This window comes from Marmota marmota, unplaced genomic scaffold (genome assembly GCF_001458135.2).
Source record: "Marmota marmota marmota unplaced genomic scaffold, marMar, whole genome shotgun sequence".
NCBI classification, from domain to species: domain Eukaryota; kingdom Metazoa; phylum Chordata; class Mammalia; order Rodentia; family Sciuridae; genus Marmota; species Marmota marmota.
Genome location: NW_025999949.1, coordinates 29,062,534 through 29,085,311, shown reverse-complemented (window position 1 = coordinate 29,085,311; position 22,778 = coordinate 29,062,534). Strand labels below are relative to the sequence as shown.

Genomic DNA, 22,778 nt, shown 5'->3' with positions numbered 1-22,778 from the left:
TTGAATCCAGGGCCTTGAGACTGCTGGGCAAGCATTCTACTACTGAGATGTATCCCCAGCCCATGTGCTTTTCTTAATATGGTCAATCAGAATGTAGTCAAGAAATAGTGAAATCTAAAATCAAAATATCAACAATTAATTTGAATGTCCCCTTTAATGCCATGATTAATGGGAGATCTTATTAATTCTAAGATTTTTCTATTACTAATTACCTTTCTAGGAGTCAGAACTTTGTATATTTACCTATGTAACACCAGTTTTATGGATAATTAACTAATATCAACACTAGAAATATGTAATAAGATGAACAATTTACAAGTGAGCAAATGATTCTCAAATTGCTATAAGGGTTGTTGGAAATGGTAGTCTATTTCAACTGTATGGCTGGCCTCGTTACTGAGCACTATTAATACAGTCTGATTCAACTCTTCCCAATCCCCAAGCCTTATGTCAAAGCAGGTTGATACCTAAAGAACATAGTCAGTCTGGAAGTTTTATAAAGAAAGAACGTTGAGGAGTTTTTAGAAGTTACTTACAAGGCGTAGGTGAAGATGTCAATGTGTATACTTAAGCAAAATGATAGTGGTGAAAAGGTATGCTATGCTCATGAAGAAATTATAGGGGAATTGTTAGCATATTTGGGTCGTCACGGAGTAAGATGCTAAAACACAGTAGTAGAACACTTTGTAAAATTTGGAAAACCTTCAGGCAACTAATGAATCATTAATTAATCAAATTAAATATTTATTAAATTAAACTAAGATTTATTAAGCACCTAGTATAGATAAATGTTTGTGTGAATTAAAGTAGAAGAGCAAAAACACAGTATGCGTCCGTCCCTCAGGTCCTCCTTCCTGCCCCCTCCTTGTTGAGCACATGCTATCACCCTCTGGAGACCCAGATTTGCGCTTGACCCAGTGTCCAAATCCCAGTTTCAAGTAGGCTTAGACTCTTGTCAAGTCTTTTCCCTGCTGCTTAGACTTTAAATTATGATGTGGCTCAGTCACTAGTATCATGGCCATGACTTCTGGCATCTGTTACGGCTCCCCAAATCCCTTTCCCTCCATTAGACCCAGCACCAGCAGGACCATGCCTATACAGAGTTTCAACCTGCAGAGTTTCCACTTCTCCATGTATAGACAGACAGACAGGAAGAGGCATCTCCAGGTCTCTTCTCTTAGCTCTAGTCTGTTGCCATTCATTCATTCATTCCAGAAGTGTACATGAGCACCTACTGTGTGTTAGGCACCTATACCAAGTTCCTAGAATAGGAAGGAGAAGGTAGACTTCCACTGATCTAGCCTCTGGTGGAGTGAGCTGGGAACTGGGAGCCCTGCCTGCCCTATTGCCTTGAACTGAAGACTTAGTGGGGGATTCTTCTTTCTCAGTCTCTGTGCTATTGCTTGCCCAGTGTCTCCTGCTGAGATTCTCTCTTCTCTCTCTAAAGTATTTCAATGGTTGTATGTAAATAGTTATTAACAATGCTTGCATAAATAGCTCTTAGCAATGCTTTATGCTAACTGCATTGAATAAAGTTTCATTGAAGATAAAAAAATGTTATTGTTTTCCAGTGTTGAAATGGCAAAGATGATACAAAAAGAAAATTATATGATTTATAAAACTCAGATTAAAACATTGAAAACAGGAAAATTATGGATAAGGAGAATAAACAAAAACACTTCATCATTCATAACCCCCACGTATATACATTGCAGTTTATTTACATTGATAGTTAAATATTTTCAAGGAAATTGAGTAGATTCGAATAAAAATGTATAATTTACAAAGTACTGCACAAACTAAATGCAAACAAAAGTTAATACATTTATATGGTATGAAAAACATGAGGAAGGAAATATAAAAATCTGAAAATCTGTAGGAAAGTAACAGATAAAGATTAAAAGAATCAATATGCCACCCAGCTTATAAGCACAGAAGAAATGGATAAAGAAAAGAATAGATAAAGTTGCACAGGTGAATGCAAGCAAAATTACTGTATTTATGGAAAAAGCATTTTCAGACGATATAATTTAAAGCAAAAAAAGCATCAAATAAAACCATGAGAATCATTCTGATGTTACAGAAATAATATAAAATAAAGGTCCAACTGCCTTTAATTCAGTAGATAGCTCATTATTTGTGTGTAAAGCATAAGATCTTAGAAACACAAGAAAATGTCAACAGAATCACTCTATTGGAAGATTTATGGACAATATCTTACTTTAATATATATGATCAACAAAAATATGATCACTATTTGAATAATATAATTAATAGTTTTTAATATCTTCTAACCCTTACCAGGAGGTCGAATACCTTCTTATAAAACATCAATAACTTTAAAAGCTTAAATAAACAAAATACTCTGAAAACCTTATTTTCATTTCCAAAGGAAAAGATTTTAGAATTACATCTAATAGTCATTAGAAAAAAAATGTAGATTATAAAATACAGAGAAGGCCAACAGATAAAATTGATACAATAAAAATGCTATCTTAATCTGGTATTAAACCACAAAAGATATAAAAAGTGTAATTGTAAGTTATTTGGGAAATTAAAGATGTAAATATTAGTGAATATATAGATCTGTGATCAATTTCAAATTGATTTTTATGTATGACATGAAGCAATTCCCCACATGGATATGCAAGTCAAACAACAAAGGCTTTACCTTCCTCCTTGAAGTGCTTTGGCACCTTTGTAAAAATAAATAAATAAATAAATAAATTAATTAATTAATTAATGGCCATATAAACGAGGGTCCACTTTTAGGCTTTGTATTTTTGTGCCATTAATATATTATCCTCATGACAGTGCTACTCTATGTTGACTTCGTAGTTTTATAATGAAGCTTAGAAAATATATTTCTTTCAACTTTTTAAATCATCATCTTGGTTATTCCTTGTATTTTTATAAAGTTTTAAGAAGCAATATTCATCAATTTTCATACAAAAACTTTGTTGAGATGAAAATTAGAACAGTGTTAAATTTGTTGGTCAACCTGGGGACAATTAACATCTTAATATTAGTAAGTTTGCCAGCCTGTGGTCGTGGAGTTTCTCTAAGTTAAGTGCTTTAAAATGTATCTCTTGACAGCAGTGTGTGGTTTCAACTGTAGAAGCCATGCATAGCTTTTGTTAAAATAATTCCTACTTTATGGTTTTTATTTTTGAGTTTTGGGTCACCATTATAGATGAAATTACCTTATAAATTCTATTTTTTCAATTACTAGTAGTATATGGAAATAAAAGTGATTTTGTATATTGACATTATCAAATATTCTCAGTTACTAGAGATAGTAATTTTTACTAGAAGTGGTAATTATAAGTTGTATAGAATTTCTCATTTTTAAAAAATTCACTTATCACTGTTTTACTCCCTGTATTCCCCTTCTCTCATAGATTACAGCTCTGCCTTGCCTGGAATCTACTGTTTGAAGAGAGCTATTTCATGCACATTAGCTCAGTGTTTTAGGTATCTGTGGCAGAGGTCAAGTCCAGTGTCCCTGTCTCATGGCCAGACGTAATGCACCTTCATTACTGAAGGGGGTTTTCTGTGGACAGGGTTGATAGTTCATGGACAGGTTTTCTTCTCTGTTGTTCAGCATTTTATAGATGTTGTTCCATTGTTCCCAAAGAGAGGAAATCAATAATTCATATTTTTGTCCTTACATTTAATATATCATTTCTCTGTGGCTGCTTTTAAGATTTTTTTTCCCTTTATCGTTTGTTTTAATCTATATTCCATTTGCTTTTATACAGCTTGGGTTCTCTGTGTCTTGGACAATTTTGCATATGTATTTAAATAAGTTTGGGGAGTTTGGGACCATTATTTCTTTCAATATTTATCTTGCCTGGTCTCTTTCCTCCTTTGAGGCATGTATATGCATAAGCACTTAAGTCTGAGAATCACCTGGAGAAATACAGTTCAATAAAAAATTTAAAAAGCTAGGTGCCCATGCCCCTACTTGTAGCTTGACATTGGCCACCAGGCACAGATGGTTTGCATTTCTAATCATTTTTCTCCTTCTGTTATTCAGATTGAATAATTTGTATAAAATTGTCTTCAATTTACTGACAATTTTAAAACAATTTTTGGCCATCTCTTCATGCTGTTAGTTCTATTCACTGAATTTATTTCAGCTATTATGCTTTTCAGTTACAGAATTTCTGTTTAAAATAAAACCACTACTTGTCTAGTAAGATTCCTGATATTTTTATTCATCCTCTAATTCCAACATTTGGATAACTTTATGATCCATTTCTGTTTTTTTTAAAATGTGAAGTCAGAAACACTTTCCTGTTTCTTCATATGTCTAGTAATATTTACTATGCTCTGGACATTTTGGAGTATAAATTGTAGAGACTCTCTATTCTTTTTTAAAAAATATCTTTATTTTTATTTATTTATTTTTATGTGGTGCTGAGGGTTGAACCCAGGGCCTCACCAATGAGTTCATCCACTGAAAGGTCAAAGCCCTCATGATCCTATTACTTCCTCAGCCCCCACCTCTGCATGTTGCTGCACTGAGGGGAGAACTTTAAACACCCGGGCCTTCGGGGATATCCAGATCCAGACCATTACAGTGTGTTTTCCCCTCCAGTAAACTATGAGCTCCTGAGACAAGAACAGCATCTGGGTCAGTAGCAAGTGGCAGGTCATCAAAACAACACACAACAAACAAACAGAAACCCAAAGCTTGTTGATTTAAGTTGAGTGGGTAAGTAAAAAAAAGAAAGAAAGAAAGAAAGAAAAAGTATATTTTACAATAAAATTAGGGAATGTTTTCTATTTGAAAAATATTAAGTCTGTCAACTTATTTTATACCATATACCAAAATAAATTCCATGTGGATTTAATACTTGAAAATTATTTTTAAAAAATTAAATATCTACTTTCATTTTCTACAAAGAAGCAAGATTTTTCAAAAACATGAAACAATGCCAAAAATTACACAAAAGCAATGGTTTTGATTAACATATAAAAGCTATATTTAAAAACTACCATTCAATAATTATTTGTTATTGATTTACATTGCTGAGGGTCTATTAAGTGCCCAGCACAGGTATTTCTCTCTGGTGGTGTTTACATTTTAGTGGAGGAAAAACAGATCATGAACAAATAAAGAAGTTGATATACAGTTTTCAAGCATTTTGATATGGGCCACTGTAAGAAACACACACACACACACACACACACACACACACGTAACCAAATAAGAGACACTATTATGTATAAATTACCTCTTCAGAGAACTACTAAAATCCTAAAAAATTAGGAAATTATTACAAAAGAAACATAGAAGACATGAGAAATATTTCTGTTTTATAATAAAATCTATATTGGTTCGTCAGAACATCAAACATTCAAAACTCTACCCTGCTTCTTATTTCTTATTTTGTTTCATAAACACATAGGTAATATGTGTTTATAAAACAAAATTCAGAACTATTAAGCAGTTTACAGGGCATGGCAGACTCCCCTTCCATTCCCATTCCTCAACCATCTTACTTTTTCTAGAAGCAAACACTTCTGCCAATTTTCTATCAAAAACATTTTTAAAAATCCAGTACTAGTGAGAGTACAATGAAATAGTACTCTCATAAACTGAGAAAAAATTTAATCTTTTTGGAAAAAAATTATCGAAATATATCAAGCCGTAAAATATATAAAATATATATTATGACTTAATTTTGTACTCTTTTCAAAGGAAATAAATAAACAAGACAAATTTATGTGTATAGATAGACACCATGGTATAATTATGAGAAATTGGAAACAACTTAAATATCCAAAAATGCTTCCCTTACAGAATGGTATGCACATAAAACAAGGTATTATGCAATTATCTCTCACCAGGATAGCTCGAAGGATACAATCCTGAATGTCAATGTAAAATATTTCATCAATGCAGTGACCATGTTTTTCAGGTTCACCAAAGCATCCCAGTTCCTAGAGCAATTCTGGTACTCTGCAGACATCCCATAAGTATGTTCTATAAATGAATTGCATTCAGAGAAGCCTGGGGCTGGGGATGCTGCTCAGTGATAGTGTTCTTGCCCGGCATGCACAGAACTCCAGGTTTGATCCCTAGCCCAGCAAAACCAAAACCAAACAAACAAGAGAAAAGCCTGGAAGCTGTGGGATCAGCCAGGACCAATTTCAAAACTTGCCTGATCTTAAGAACCACTCAGACCTTATTAAGATACAAGACTTTCTGGCCACTCTCTGCAGATTTTAATTAGAAGATATGAAAGTCTGTGTTTTATCAAATACCTCAAGGTTTGAGAGCCAGAGGAAATCAGTAAGCATTTAATGAAAAATCAGGACATACTTGAATATTAGAAAGTATATAGGACTTCTACAGGAATTTTTTTTATATACATGAATAATAACCAAGGGAAGATATTAGACAAGTGACAGGAAGTCTGGGAAACCAAAGAGGTAGAAAATTTGTAATAGCCAGAGGCCACCACCATTTCTGGGACAGAGAGGGGAGATGGTATTGGCAGAAACCAGGCCCTAGAGTCACCTGGAAGAAATCATAACATCCACAGCCATCTTGAGCAGGGTCTGGAGCCACAAGGAGACTCCCCTACCGCTGGAGAAATTGCTCAAGCAGACAGGGGTTGTGGGCAAAACTCCTGGAGCTGACTCTCCCCCTCCTTCAGTGCTTCCAGAGGCCAGGCCCAGCCAGAGCCAGATGTCCCGGGAGCCGGATAATGAAGTCTGCAGGGTTCCAGGTTTCATCTCCCTGGGATACAGAGCAGAGCAAAAACAGGGCAAGAGTAGACGTGAAGGCTAACAGGCTTGGTACCCGTGTTGTGATTTAGGGCCTCATGTCACATCCTCATGAAAATACTGCAGAGGTCTAGACTGAAGAGGGTGAAGGTCAACTATTAATGTTATATTATTTTAAAAAAAGTATGCATTTAAATTCATATTAACTTCCACATTCCTCCACTCTGGGACAATTGTGGGTAACCAACTGTATTTCACCCTTTAAAGGATGTATGAGCTCTAAGTGAACTTGAATGCAGAGTCCAGAACCTACCTTGTGTGAGACAGTGGTCAGCTAAGAAATCGGGACATTATCTTTAGGCAGGATGAGGCCCAACAGAGCAGCATGATTGGCCAGCAATGCAAATGTGAATATTCTTAGATGCAGTGCGAAGGCCAGCACTCACAGTTAGCCGGTTTTGCAACAGGATTGTACATCCTTGGTATTTTCAGAGTGGGGTTGGGTGGGGGCAGAAACATGAGTAGAGTCACATAAAAAGAAACAAAAAGTATATTTTTATCTAGTGAGAAAAGAGGACACTTGTTATTTCAAAGCTGTCACACCATGGGACTTAGTATTTTGTGGACATCACATACCTTGCCTAAGGAAAATAAGGAGTGAGATTAAAGCATTACTCTTGAGCTGAGATGAGCAACTATGTCACTAAGGTCCCTGCCCCACGTGACAGCTCTAAGCACCCAGGGAGGCTCTGCAGATCCGACTGTGGCCCAGCGTTTCCACCCCGTCTCCCGCTGCTCTCTGCCTAACATCCTGTGCTAGTTTTTGTGCTCATTTATTTTCCTATCTTTGTGCAGGTGTTTTTTCTCTCCCTCCTGGAACACTCTCTACCCCCTACATGGCCTCCATCTTCTGGAATTTAAATTTTTACCACACCTCAGCCTCCTTTGATGCTTTAATCCTGCTCCCCATCCCCTTCCCTGGGCTTAGACCTCTGGGTGTACCGTCACTCATCTTCATGGGCTTCAGTGTACTTTAATTGTTTATATATTTTTCTTCCTCATGAGATGGTCATGGATAATTTTGCAACCTACCATTGCATGTCTATCCCTAGTGCTATGCTTGGCACCTGATAGGTGCTCAGTAAATATTTCATTGAGCAGATTTAAATGGGGTAATAGTTAAAACTCTGAGAGAAAGTGAAATCTCTTAGAGAAAGAGAAATTTATATGATTTTCATGAATATTGTTATTTAAGAAGCAGACTAAATTCACAGATAAGTTTAAAAAGTTGGTTGTTTTATATTTTTTCTCAGAAAATATCTCTGATTATATTCCATTTTCCTCATCCATTCATTCTTCTACTTCACAAGTAACAACAAGTCTTAACCTAATCAGGGGGTGATTCTTATTCTTATTTAACTTCATGTTATTAACTGTTAAGTTCAATTATATGAGTTCATTCTTTCAGGGTCAAAAATGGTCATATATTGGCAATGTCTGTGGTTCAATCTAAAAAATAATGATTAAGAGCCAAGTCTTGCCCTTACATCTGCTACACAGCTCACACAGTCTGCATTTCTTGATGTGAGCAACTTTGATAGTTGAAAATGCAGCATGTGCATTTTATTAAAGACACTATGATTATCTGCGTGCAGCTTGATTTCTCTGGAGGTAATGAGACCTCAGCCCAGGGCACAATGCAAGCAAAGCCTGGCAATAGGCTTTTGCATTCTGGAGCAAAGTGAACTCTATCACTACCTCCATGTTCACTCCTAACTTCCCACTGCATGACTCTTTCAAAGTTAAAATCATGCAACATCATTAAAATGTTAATATGTACCTTTGTGCCTATCCCACAATTGAATTTTCAAGTAGTTGATTACATTTCTCTCTGTGGGTTCAGGAAACCATTAGACTCACATTATCTAATTTATTGGACATATTTTGGTCCTTACAACTTTCCCATTAGTCATCCCTAAATACACTTAGCGCAGATGAATAAGGCAATGTTTGATGTGAATGAGCATCGCTTCCTAGAGAAAGAGCAGCCCAGGACTGCAGGATGGTGGGAAACCTAATGTCAGGGGCTCTGAGCGCAGTCCTCCGATGACGTCAGGAGAGTTTTACCTGTGGGTCACGTGAGTGTTGGTGTTAAGAAGTATTTCAGTGTTAATATGATTGTCAGTGTTCGTATTTTTTCTTATTGCTGATTCTTTAATTCTCTGTAACTTTTAAACTTAAAAGAATCCTTGAAACTAAATGTGCTGAAAATATCTTTTAAAAATAAGAAACACATTTAGATTCTGGTGCACAGCAAATTCCCTGTGAAGAAAAGTTCCAAATTTGTGACTCTATTTGCATTTCCATAAACACAGAGAATCTTTGTCTGTGCTTATTATGTGACAAATAACAGTGTTAGAAATGGGGTGTTTTAAGACTCTAGTTATGCATGCGCTCCCATTCTTACTGGTGCATTTACTTACAATGTGAGACAATATAAAACTTGTAATTGGGGTTCAAGAGCTTTTTTCCCAAAAACTGATATTTTAATGAATTTTAACCAACACTGACCTTGTTTAAAGTAAAGTATTAAGAGGTAAAAAACATGTCACTGCACCCTGGGAAGCAGCTTCTGAGATGGAAATGAGTATGCAAAATATTGAGGAGTGCCCAGAGATCAACCCCTGGAAAGGGAGGGAGCCAGCGCAGGCCAGGCAACCCTCGTGAGCTCTGCGGCTGACACAGATCCTTGGAGTTGCTCAAGTGTGCTAAAGGGAGTGTGCGATTCTCCCACCTCCGTCAGAGAGGCTCCAGTAGGCTTCAGGTTCTCACTCTCACATGGGAGTTCCAGGTCCAGGTGTGTCAAGGAAGGAGGAGCAGAAGTTCCCGAACTGAAAAGACTCTGTGGTCCCTCCACAGATGAGTGAGGGGGAGACACAGATATTGTACTTCAGGCCTGAAGGAGATACAGAGAGTCCATCAGACGGCCAGCACACGTAGGTCTGGGGCTCACTCTAAGCATGTGTCTCTCTGGCTAGGTAAATACAAGTGAAAATTCATTAAAATTTCACAAAACCGTAACTTGAGTTTCTCACATTTCAGAGGCTCAGCAGCCACCAGTGACTGTTGTTGAGTTGCACGGCACAGGACATCTTGATCAGAAGTATTGGGATATTGGGAAATATCGGAATAAAAAAGAATAGCAAAAAGTTTTGTCAGATTCTCTGCTGTCCCATGCGGCATGTGACCCCGATGCTCAGAGGAGGTGTGCCTCCCTGAGGCTGCCAGCAGGTGCCTGCCCTAGCTGTTCATCCCCAGGGGCCACACTCTCCTCCCCTGAAACTGAGGGGACTCGCCTTCTGGTCTTTCTCCTTAATTCTGTTTTCATTTTCATTCACAAATGTTATTAATATGGTTCAGTGAACCATAAGTGGCATCTATAGCAACTGAAAAGCATTTCCATTCTCTTAAGGATGGGTCAGGAGATGAGGAAGTATTTGTATCCATTCCGCTCGTTAAAGATACGGAAGATAATTAGTTGTTTTTATATTAAAATAGCGTCGATATATATACCCCCCCACATTAACACCCCTCCCCCAAAATGGAAAATGATAAAAATTATGACAGTGTGTGTATGTACTTTGCTATATTGTGAAGTAGAGCAAATGAAACATTTTAGAATTAGCCGACTCCCAAGCCACTCGTGTTTGATAATAAAACCCCGCTCGGTGGGGTGGCCTTCCCGTGTGTCACCTGCGGTAAGAGTTCAGTGCACATTGCTCTGGTGGCTTGAGTCACTGATTCCCCCACACCAGTCTCCTACGAGTGTCTGTCATGCAGACTGGGACTCTTATAGTGCTTCCCAAAGCTCTCCCAGGCTTGAAATCCTCGCCCCTGGTAGTACCCATTACTTTTTCTTCCTGGGGGTCTCAGCGGGCTGTCCCTGGCCATCACACAAACCCTCTGTGAAGCTGTGGACATTGTTCATCCCCTGTTGGGTGTTCAAGGCCTAGATTGAAAGGTGGAGCTCAAGCAGATCTTCCCTTCGGCACGGCCTTTGGAGAGAGAGAGACACATCCGTGGTCTCCTGGGTAAGGGAGCTGAACTAAATCACACATACACGCACATGTTGCCTTTTTATACAACATGTTAGAGACTATACAACTGCACTCCGTAAAAGTCTGGCTCTTGCCCCACCTGGGGTGGGGGGCGGACACAGGAGAAGGATGCCATCCAGAGCGGGTATCCACAGGAGCCCTCAGTCCACAAGTTTGTGCTGCAGTCCCCAGACCATGATTCATTCCTTGGTTTTCTCGTCCATTCATTTATTGAAGCATATACCTGACGAGCCATGGGCTAAGCTTACTGGGGCACTGACCAGAGGAGCAAAACCAAAAGTCCTTCAAATGAGAAGCAAATTATCCTGGGTGTTAATTTGATGTAGAGCCCAGCTAAGATAGGCTTGGGGTTGAGGTTAGACCAGGGCTAACCACTCCCACCCACAGGCAGACTGCTGAGTCCAGCATGCCTCAGGCAGCAGATGGAGCGGGGTGGTGAGAGGTCCTTCAAGTCCAGCCTGGTGCTCTCCCTTAGCCAGTGGCATGGACCTAGACCACAACTGTGTGCTACTCCAAGACAGGCAGAGCAGAGAAAGGATGGCAGGTGGCCTCCGCCTTCACGTGCCAGGGAGATATGGCCAGTGAGTGAGTCCTTCCCTTGCAAAGAGGAATCAGGTCATTCTCCTTGGACAAGGAAGAAGCCCTTATCTTGGTTGCTGGATCCAAGCAACATGAGAAGAGGTTTTAAAATTTCTTCTGTCTGCCCTTGAGATAGAAGATCTTTTAGGAGTGTTGCTGGGAGATCAGCAGGGCTGTGTGTGTGTGTGAATAAGACACGTAGTGTACCTAGTGTTGGAGGCGTGTGCCTAGCATGTCACTGGAGTCTGTAAGTGCTAGCAGATTCTCTCCCCGTCCCCACTCGGGTATCTGATGAGTTTCTTGGGGAGCAGCCTGGTTCTGAGTAATGTGGGTGGGGTGTTAGCTGAATGGAATCAATCACTTTTACTATTGAGGGCTCCAGGTGCTTAGCACTGAACTAATTTAGTTTAAAAAAAGCAGTTGAAGTACAGAAATGTTTAGACTCAGAAGGGACCTTTGAGACCACAGAAATTCCCTCATCATTTTACCAGAGACCAGGTCCAGGGAGCCAGGACGATGGGGAGTCCAGCTTCCTGTTAAGGGGCTTCCCACGCTGCAGCACTCTTCCCTGGGGGCACTGTGTGGGCAGCATCTAGGTACATCAGTGTCCCCAAGACTCTCAAGTGGTGCATGCTGTTGGCTCCCAGATAATGTTTATTAAGCTAATTCACCAAATCCCATTCTTGGCTTTGGCAATAGTCGGCTAGCTTGTGGCTGTGTGGCTGTGGTGAACAGATCCAATTTGTGATGTGATCTTCTCTAGACTTTGTATAAAGGCTTTAATGTGGGATATGTAAAAAAGAATGAGAAGCTTTTAGCATCTTTTTTAAAAAATAAATATAGTATATATTTTTGAAGGTAAACCAGGGAGTAACTCATCACTTGTTACGTGTTGTGCTTTTATTTTAGGTAGAAGAAGTAATCAGAGGACGAACATCCAAGCCTGTGAAAGCCACCTCGAACAGCCCCAGAGAGCAAACCAAGGAAAGGTACCACTTCCCCGGCTGTCCCTAGTGTTATTATGTGGCATTCTTCATTGTCATTCGTTGGTTAAAATGCAGCTCCTAAGGTGATACAATTATTTAAAGTTTAAAAACAATTTATACCATGAATGTTCATGTTTGTCCCCAAGTCCTTACACTCTGGATTTGTCGGGCTTGGGAACCCTAAAAACCCATGACTGCTGACCTTGACTGGACACAAGCTCTGGGCCAGGCACTTTTCTGGGTGCTCTCCCCACATCAACACATTTAACTCACAGGTTTACCTTTGCTGTACACAGGGGAAGCTGAGGGAGACAGAAATCACGAGCACCCTGGAGGTCATGCAGCCATGACCTACTGAGACAACTCTCGGGACCCCTGCTTGTACTGCTGCTCCTACTGCCTCTCTTTTATGATCCACTTGTCACCTGAGACTTCATGACTCTGAGGACTGCGTGGTATACAGTCCCTGTGACGGCCCTCCTGTCCATCTCCCCACTGTAGGTCATCTTTGGCCTTTGCTTCAATTCATCTCCCAGCTGGACTCTCCCTCTCTCTTGAGAATATTCTACATCCTTAGTGTTCCCCAAAGTTAGAAAGCCTCTCTGCCTCCCTTCGATTCCTAAGTGGGGATCCTGGCTCTGCCTCCCGGAACACTCGAGAGCAATGCCAGCCTCCCTAGAACATGGCAGCCTGCAAAGCATTTCACGCAAGGCTCTCCCGTTTCTCAGTTCTCCTTTAGAATGAGGTCCCTGCTCTTCCAGCTCTCCTATTCTTGTGATTTTCAGACTCTTCCCATCCAGATGGTAAAATCTATTTTGAACCGAGGCAAACTATCTTTGTGACACAAATGTATATGCTAGAATTACCATCATAAAAATACCTGAACAAGAGCTATATTTATGTTTTGCATAATAAATTAGACACTTGTATATTCAAAGACAACTGTTGAAGTTGAACTGTTATAGAGATTTTTAAACATGGGATTTATTTGAACGACAGGTATGGAATTGAATTCCTACTGAAAAGTGGGTTGCTGTTTTTAACCACGGGAATCACTCGTATTTCCCAACTTAGTGATTTCCATTGCAGATACAAGATTCCAGGGTATCATGGCTATTATGAATATTCACAGTGGCAATTAACCCCCAGCACCCTTGACACATATAAAGAGTCTGAATCTAATTTGTGAGGAATCACAGGGATGGGAAGCCAAATCATTGCAAACAGTTTGGAGCTGGTTTTCAGACCCCAGGAAAACTATCATTACCGTGATTACACTTGAGGATTGGAGGTATCTTAGCACAGTTGTATATAGTTGAATATTTGCAGAGTCTTTCTTTTTCATTTTCATTACTGAGAAGTGCTTCCCTCATAACCATACATAAAACATCTCTGTGAAGGTTGGTTGTTTGTGGGGCTCCCTAAACATTGCACAATCTTGTTGCACTTTTTTTTTTTTTGGTACCAGAGATTGAACTCAGGGGCACTCAACCACTGAGCCACATCCCTGGCTCTATTTTGTATTTTATTTATTTAGAGACAGGGTTTCACTGAGTTGCTTAGTGCTTCACTGAGTTGCTTAGTGCCTCACTGTTGCTAAGGCTGGCTTTGAACTCGTGATGCTCCTGCCTCAGCCTCCCTAGGTGCTGGGATTATGGGTGCACGCCACTGCGCCCAGCTTCTTTGTGCACCTTTTCACACTATGTTGTGCCCATCACATCTGGCTGGGCAACGCCATTAACCAAACGGCTGCCCGTGAAGCCTGTATGCAGGTGCAGAGAGGGCCGCAAGAGGCCTTGGCCCTCTCCTACTGGAGTGGCCTGTTTCCTACTGTGGAGGCACAGTGGGTGGAAAGGACCCATGGGGCAGGGTTCTGCTCGTCAAAACTGGAGGGTGACTTCTAGAGAACTCTTGTGGTCCCATGACACTTTAATGCCAAGGAAGAGGTGCAACTCCCCAAAACTGCAGGTATCTATTGAGTGGTGACCCTGTGTTACCTGGTGCTACACATCGTCTCATTGTCCTTGATCTTCAAAATAGCAATGCTAGTACATAATTAGTGAGGTTCAGAGAGGGTGAACTTGCCCAAGGTCATGCAGTTGGAGAGTGGCAGGACCAGGACTGTGAGACTTGGGCTGCCCACTTACTCTCAACTTGGCATCTTTTGGTGAACAAGAAGATCTTTATTCTAGAGTAATCAAAATTTTAACGTTTTCATGATTGGTGCTTTGTTTGTCTTCTTGTAGAAGTCCTGCCCTACCTTGAGGTCAGAAAGATGGTTCCTTGTGTTGTAAGGCCTTGTGGTTTTGCCTTTCATGTTTATGTATGATCGGTCAGGAACTGATTTTTGCTTAAAGTATGTCCTCCTAATTTTTCCAGTATGGACACCTTCCTGTCTCATTGTCTCTTATTAAAATTTATCCCTCTGAATTGGTCACCAAAGTCTCTCTGTGTCACAGATCCAGCATTCATGTGTGGATTGGTCTGATTGTTCTCTCTGTTCCACTTCCTTAAATTCCACAGCGTTATAATAAGTCTTTGTAAATGGTGAGAAACATCTTCTTCCCTTATTCTTCAAGAGCAAGTTGGCTATTCTTGGCCCTTTGCACTTCCATATAAATTTTAGAATCAACTTGCCAAGTTTCACACATGAATTACATTGTCTATTTTGCATTACTACAATGAGAAAACTGAAGCAAGATAACTTACAAACTGTATTGAGTTCATGGTTTTAAAGACTCAAGGTCATGATGCTGGCATCGGCTCTGCTCTGGCAAGAACCCTCCTGGCTGTGCCACATTGTGAGGTAGGCACATGTGTGAGGAAGCAACCACATTACCACACAGGAAGCCAGAGAGAATCAGACCTCAGATTCAGGCTGTTAAGACCATTTCTTCTCCTGAGAACTCACTGGAAGACCCGCATTCCAGTCTGTGTGCAGCATGCCCTCGTCACCTAAGGTCCTCCCCTAGGTTCCTTAAGCTCCCACATAGTCACACTGGAACCAGACTCCCAACCAGCCTGTGACAGGTAGGGGGACAAACCACATCCAGAGCATACCACATGCACACTCACTCTCTCATACACATGTATAGGGATTTATTTTGAATTGGAGGTATAGATCAATTTAGGGTGAAAAATTTTATAATATTAGTATCTGTCTTTTTCTAATTTGTATTTGATGTCACTCTAAAATTTTATAAATTTTTTTATAAGGGTACCCATGTTTTATTAATTTTTAGTTGTGTGAATTTTTTTTTTTTTTGGCCAGGTAACCAGGGATTGAATTCAAGCCCTCAACCACTAAGCTACATCCCCAGCCCTATTTTGAATTCTATTTAGAGACAAGGTCTCACTGAGTTGCTTAGTGCCTTGCTATTGCTGAGGTTGGTTTTGAACTCGCAATCCTCCTGCCTCAGCATCCCAAGCCATTGGGATTATAGGCATGCACCACTGCACCTGGTGGTGTATGATATTTTTGATACCGGTATAAATACATTTTATTTTATTTATTGCATGTTGCTAGTATGTAGACTCATAATTTGATTTCTTTATTGCTTTGTTTGTTATGTGATAAAATACACATAACATCGAACTGACTGTTTTAACCACTGAAAGTGTAAATTCAATTATACTTATTTTGGTCAAAATTTTGTGTAGTCATCAGCACTATGTAATTCACTTTTATGTTTGATTTAATATCCAACAATTTATCTCTCTTACTATTTCATTAATTCATCTGAGGGTTCTTTTAGATTTTCTATATACCCATAAAGATGATCCCTTTCTTTCTTCCCAATCATGTTCCCTTTTATTTTTCGTGCCTTATCATATAGGGAAAGACCCCATAATAATGTTAAATGGAAAACTTATTTCCAGCACCTTAGTCTTATTGCCAGTTCCTGAGGGGAGCTTTTGTCATTTTATTACTAAGTCTAATATAGTTGAAAGTTAGTAAAAGTGGTTTTATGATCCATGCTTTCATTTGCTATTATCAGAAGGTTTTGTGTTTTTCTATTTCCATCCTTATTTCTTCTCCTTCTCATGCAAAGTGCCCTTTGCCCTGAGATTATTATTTTTGCTACGAGTTGTCCTATTCAGGATAGTAGTTCTCTGGGAAGCCTTCAACCAACCCAACTTTTGTACCTGACTTGCATTAGTTAGGTTGTTGTGGCTAAGATGGATTTTAAAATTTAAGGTGTTTAATTACCCCAAATTACATCTCCTGTGGAAGTGGGTGGTCTTGTGGGTGGTTCAGTCACTGGGCAATCAAGGCCTACCCAGTTTAGCCTTTCCACTCATGCTGCAGAGGAATCCTGCAGCTTCAGTGGCAAATCCTCTCATCAGCAACCTCCAGGGGCAGGTGCCCGGGGGGGATGCAATGGTAGGCAAAGTTGTGGCCCTTCAAGATGGACCTGTCCTAATACCCAGAGCCTGCGAATAGGAAATCTTATGTGTCCAGGGGAAATTAAGGTGGCAGAAGGTACCAGATGACCTGACAATAGGGAGAGTGCCCTGGAGGATGCAGTAGGCCCAGTGTAACCACATGGTCCCTTATCAGTGAAAGAGGGGAGGCGGGAGAGCCAGAGCCAGAGAGACGCAGCATGAGGCCGACTCGACTTTTTATGTGCACTTCTGCTTTGAAGATGGAAGGGGTCCCGAGCCGGGGAAGGTGGGCAGCCTCTAGAACTGGTCCAGGAGGCAGTTGAGCCCTAGAACCTCCACAAAGAAGGCCATCCTAGAACTTTGACTTTAGCCCAGGGAGACCCATGTCAGACTTCTGACCGACGTGACTAAGAAAATACATGCATATTGTTTTAAGCCTATGAGTTGTGGTAGTTTCTTTGTATACGTGTTCCAACAAAATTTGGGGGGCTCTAGCATTTCATTTGATTTTTACATAATAAATATTCCTTTTTAAAAATTTTCAACTTTTTTTTTAACAAAAGACAATCAGTTAAATTTTACTTTCCTTTTTAATTAACACATTCTTAGTAATTGTACACTTTTGTGAGTGCACTGTGATATTCAGTCTGTGTGTGCAGTCTGTACCGAGAGGGGATCAGGACAGGCTCCTGGTCAGCAGATATGCATCCCCAAGCACTGGTATGGGGCGGGGGGGGTTTAGTCAGCTTTTCCACTGCTGTGACTAAAAGACCTGACAAGAACAATTTTAAGGAGGCAGCCTTCAGGGGCTCTGAGTCTGCTGTACTTTGCCTGGCCTCCCACACTTACTCTGAAGTCTCAGCGGAAGCCTCCATGAATCCCCAACTCCAGCTTTCTATATTCCTGAAGAACCAGCCCCTCATGGTTGATGCCAAAGTTTGCCACCATCTCCAGCAGTAGCTAAGCCTCTTGGGACCATGGCTGCAGCCTCTGAGTGCCCAAGGAGATGCTCACCACGGTGTGGCCTTGCTATTGAAGCAGTATGCTCCTTGGTCTCTTCTCAAAGCTATTTTTACTTTTACAACTTGGAACCTGAGCTGCCATCAAAGCCATCTTTCCGATTGTTTTTGTGAAAAGCACTTAGCATTTCTTTCGTTTCTGTAATCTCTTCAACAACCACATCTTCCTTAGCCACAGGTTTACATGCAATTTTTTGGCCAAATTGCAAGTTTTTCAAAATTTCTGCTCTGCGTTCTGCTCCTGATTATAATAAACTTAACAAAGAGCCGCCAGCAATATCCATGCTACCACCTGAATAGCATGTTGCCTTGAAATTTTCTCCACAAGATAAATTAGCCCTTACCTGTAAATTCAGCCTCATAGAAAGTCTCAGAACATGGGCAAAATGTAGACAAGTTCTTCCCAGGAATATAACATGAATCGCCTCTATTCCATCTCCAACAGTGTCCTCCTCCTCCTCTGACACTCCAGGAGCCCAGCCTTTACTGTGGACAGTCCTATTGGCACTCTAATCTTCCGAGCAGTTTCATAGCTGTAATTCCCACAGGTCAGAGACTCCATGCAATGGAGGCAGCATGAAGACTCCCTCTTCAAATCCCTATTCTTGTGATCATGCCAGAAATATTTCAGACATGTTGTTCAGAATAACAAGATTGAGTTTATTAGAAGAGATAGGAAGGGGGAGAAGAGGACAGTCCCAAGGGAGAGAGTGGTCCTCTCAGAGAGGACAGGGCTGCTGGCACCCCTCTTCTGCCCTCCCAGTTTTATAGGGGGGGGGGGCGGGGGCCCAGTGTAGTTCTCCGAGAGTCCCACCCAGGTCCATGTTGACCTCTGACTGAGCAAAGGTACTGCATGGACTGCTTCCAAGAGAGGATGGTGTGGTGGTCACAGAATTGGGAATTTTAAGAAAATTGAGTCCCCCTGGTTTTGCTTCAATTTCCTGCCCCTTCAATCAGTTTATTACCCTTTGAATAACCTCCAGTAAGTCTATTTGTTAGGGTCTTGATGTTTTAGTTGCCAGGGTGATTGGGAGTTGTGACACAGTTTCAGGGATAGGGGAGGGTCCAGGCCACCTGGTAGTGTGTGACATGACCTTGAAACAATGGTTTTTCTTAAGGGGATGCAGCTATGACTGGGGGAGGTCGTAACATTTCAGGACCCGTCTTCCAGGTGCTCACCTGTCGTATGAGGCTCCTTGGGGTTTTCAATCCCTTTTACTGTCTTTTCTTTGCTCACCCATTCATGGCTGACTAGCAACCTATTAAAGTCACTGAATTCCACAGCACACAGGCATCTGGGAAGAAGCTGTGTCCAGGGGCTGCCAGTGCTCCAGCCACGTAGGTGGAGCAGCCATTCCCCTTTTCTGCTCGACTGCATCCTTGGGCATCTTTCACAGCACCTTCGGATCCCACCCCTTCCACCTCCTCAGAGAACGCACAGCCCATTTGTGACTTCTCCCTTCTCCTGTGGAACAATGGTGTATAGTGTGCAATTGGAGGTTTTAAAAGACACTAGTTTATATACTTTGACTACTTTGTACTTTCCTCAGCAGATCCACATGTATTTGTAAATATACTTAAAGGGATTAAAAACTCAGATGCCTGTAAGTGCTTAGCAGAGCACGAGCATGAGGGGGAGGGGTGAAAGGTGAACCTGACCTTCTTCTTCCCAACAGAAGGCTTCTGCTGGGGGATTGAGTCTAGGAGCACGAGTGTGGAGCTCTCACATAGGACTGACTGTTACTTTCTTCAGTTTGGAGAGCATTTATTACCTAATTTCATTATTCCTCCAGTAGAACAGTAACAGTTTTCGCTTACTCAGCACGTACTTACATAATACACCTGTATGTTAGGGATACAAGATGAACAAGAGAAAACCTTGTTCAAAGGTGTCAGTCTGCAGGAAGGCAGGCCATCACGAGACAGTAATGTGATTCTACAGCAAATTCTGTGTTAGAGCAAAATGAGGTACTACCAGGGACCTTGTCTCTCTGCACGACTGGATTCCCTGGTGCCTGCCATAGTGGTGCTTAACATATACCACCTGTTGAATGAATAAATGAATGGGCTAGTGATTCCAAAATAATTTGGCTAAGTATCAAAAACCACTAGGGAGACTTTATAAAAATACTTATCATTGGGCCCAACTCTAGGCCTATTGACTAACAATTGCCAGGAAAGTGACCCAGGTCAGTTTCCTCTATGACAATGACTTTGGGAATCACTGGGTAGTGCAGTGTCTTCCTGGTTCTGATTCATTTGTGCTATTGCTGAGAGAACTGGGTGGACACAGCAGGAGCAGGTTCTCATGGGAGAGGAGGTTAGTGGACTATTTGTTGTGCAACTGAACCTCAGTCCAAATGCCCCTGCTAAAGCCCGACAGGCTGGATTGTGAAAGGCAGCAAGCTCTGGCAACCTGACTGGCTGCATTTAGGAGTGAGACCTGTTGGATCCTGGCTGTGGGACTCTGCCAGGTGTCTATCACTTCAACTATCAAAAATCCTTAGGTAAGCAGAGCCTCCCAGGTGACCCCTCCTTCAGATACCTGTGCACCAGCACAGCTCTGCAATGCCTCTGAGCACTTCATTTCTTATGGGCCAGAACTGTGCTTCCACAAGGCCCTATGCTACTCAAAGCCGAGGACAGTATCTTGTTTTCATCCCTGTGCTACATAGATATCGAAACTTGCTAATGTTTGCTGAAAAATAAGTTGATTCTGTTCAAAACTTGATTATAAACGGTGTGATGTTAATTTCCCTTTGCCTTTTTTTGTTGTAGAAGCAAGCAAGCTGAGAAACTAGAAGTAGATCCTAGCAAGCATTCCTACCCTGATGTGACTACCATAGTTCAAGAGAAAAGCCACAGGCCCAGAAGACTGGCATCTGAACACAAAGTCATGCCAAGTGAGGAAGACGCATACTTTGAAGATAACCCTGAAGTGCCTCCACTGATTTGAGACATCAGGCTGCACTGTCATTGGCTATGACATGCCACGCCCCCTTTGCTCAGGGCAGAGAGTCAATGGTCGTCATTTATGGGGTAAACACAGAACTACCTTTCATTTTGCCACTCCTGTGTTTCAACTCCTACTTTGTACAGTAGTATTCTTAAGCAAGCTTGAAATTAAAATGAATATCTTTAATATGCTGTAACTCATTCTTTGTCTATAATAAAGGACTGTCTAGTGAAAAATTAAGTGAAGAGATAGGATTATTACATAAAATATTGATAATAAGTCACCAAGTACCTGCTTATGCAATAGTCATAGGTGTAAGGACTGACTATTAGATTGGTACTTCACCAAACCGGCCAAGCTCAGAAGTTAGAGCTGTAATTTAGACCCAATTAGAATGCTTTAAAGCAGTTTTAAACAGTGTTTCAATATCTCTTCTCCTGACATGTCTGCTTTCTCCGGTGGCTCGGTGACAGGGCAGGAATGTGAGTTCTGACATTAGATGCCCTGTATCGGGGTTCCAGCTGAGTCACTCTGTGAAGACCTTCAACAAGTTCTCCCATCCCCCAGCCTAGTGGCTTCATCTGGGACCATCGGTGGTGGTGCTCGTCCCGTGGGGTGTCTCAAGATCAGCACCTAGTCCAGCGCCTCCCGTGCCCGGGGCCCTGCTCCTCCTCCTGCCCCCTCCTCCCCTGCTTGCTGGATGGCTTTTCTCCCATTTCCTTTTTCTTCACCTTCTTCCTCCCCATCATCCCTTCCTGCTCTACTTCCTCCTTATTGGATATCTTTACTTCTTCTCTGTCGAGAACACTATGGACACACATTCATCATAAACCACAGGGGAAATTGCTCCAGCCATAATACAGCAGCAACTAAAATCAGATTTCCCCCAAACAGCCATTCAACAGGCGCTTCCTGAGTCTGTCTTGAGCGGTGCAACTGTTCACGTGGGACTCCTCAGTGCTGTGGCTTGGGTGCAGTCCGAGGGTGTCCTCCCAAGGTTGATGCACTGGGAGCCGGATTCCATGTGGCAGTATTGGAAGGTAGTAGGACCTTTAAACAGGAGGGCCTAGTGGGAGGCCCTTAGGTCATTGGAACTGCTGCCCTCAGAAGGGAGTACTGTCTCCTGGAGTGAGTTCTCACAAGAGCAAGTAGTTATAAAACCCTGAGCCTGACCCCTAGCTATCTGGCTACCTTCCTCACACTTGTGTTCCTATCATCATGTGACCCCATCCAGTGTGAGGCCAAACTACTGGGTTGTCTGATCCTGGACTTTGAGCCTCCAAACTGTGAGCTAAATAAACCTCTTTTCTTCACAAAGTCAGCATGCCTCAGGTGTTTGCTTACAATAGTGCAGAACAACTAATACAAGGGCAAAACTGTAGCCAAGTATATAAACAACCTCATGTCAAGTGGTGATAAGAGATGTAAGGAGAGTGAGCAGGGCAAGGCATTCAGGGCAGTTGGGTTCTTTTTTAGATAAGGCCTCTCTCTCAGAGAAAGGCTTCTGATAGGCTCTGTTAATAACTTATCAGAGAACCAAAATGCATCAGAGGGAAAACTGAACCACTGGGAACGTGATGGGATTGAGGGGTTGGTTACAGGAATGTGGTTGTCACAGGTGTGGGAGGAGCTGGGAGTGAGTGGGGAACTGGGGGAAGATACCTAGTGTAGGTGACAATCGGAGCTTGCAGAACCTGAGCTGCTGAAGAGGACAGTGTCCAGGGACTTCAGGAAGATCCGTGGAAACTTGCCTGGGTTTGGCTGCTGCCTGTGGGATGCCTGGCCACACTCCCCGGGTTGGGATGGGGATCAGCATAGCTCTCCTTGGGCCGCTGGTCAGGTGATTGCAGCTGGGGACTGGTGCATGGTTTCCTTCTTTCTCTACCTTCTCCGTTATTTTTCTCTCCCCAAGCACTTTAGCTGGTGATCGTTCTGGCCAGGTGGGGCCACCAACCTTCATTCCTGCAGTTTCTAGGCCACTGTCAATCCCACC

At 41.6% G+C, this 22,778-nt stretch overlaps 1 protein-coding gene across 2 annotated transcripts in view; it reads left to right on the top strand.

Moving 5' to 3' along the window:
• The window catches only part of Dnaaf11 (dynein axonemal assembly factor 11), an 85,251-nt gene extending 62,903 nt beyond the window's left edge, over positions 1–22,348 (top strand). Inside the window, exons 12-13 of one of the 2 annotated variants that reach the window (XM_048802136.1) lie at positions 12,348–12,427; positions 20,608–22,348. In XM_048802136.1, coding sequence (XP_048658093.1) covers positions 12,348–12,427; positions 20,608–20,785 — 258 coding nt within the window. In that variant the 3' untranslated portion in view covers positions 20,786–22,348. The remainder of the gene's footprint in view (positions 1–12,347; positions 12,428–20,607) is intronic. The other variant, XM_048802135.1, reaches the window with a different exon arrangement.
• Positions 22,349–22,778: the final 430 nt, after the last annotated feature.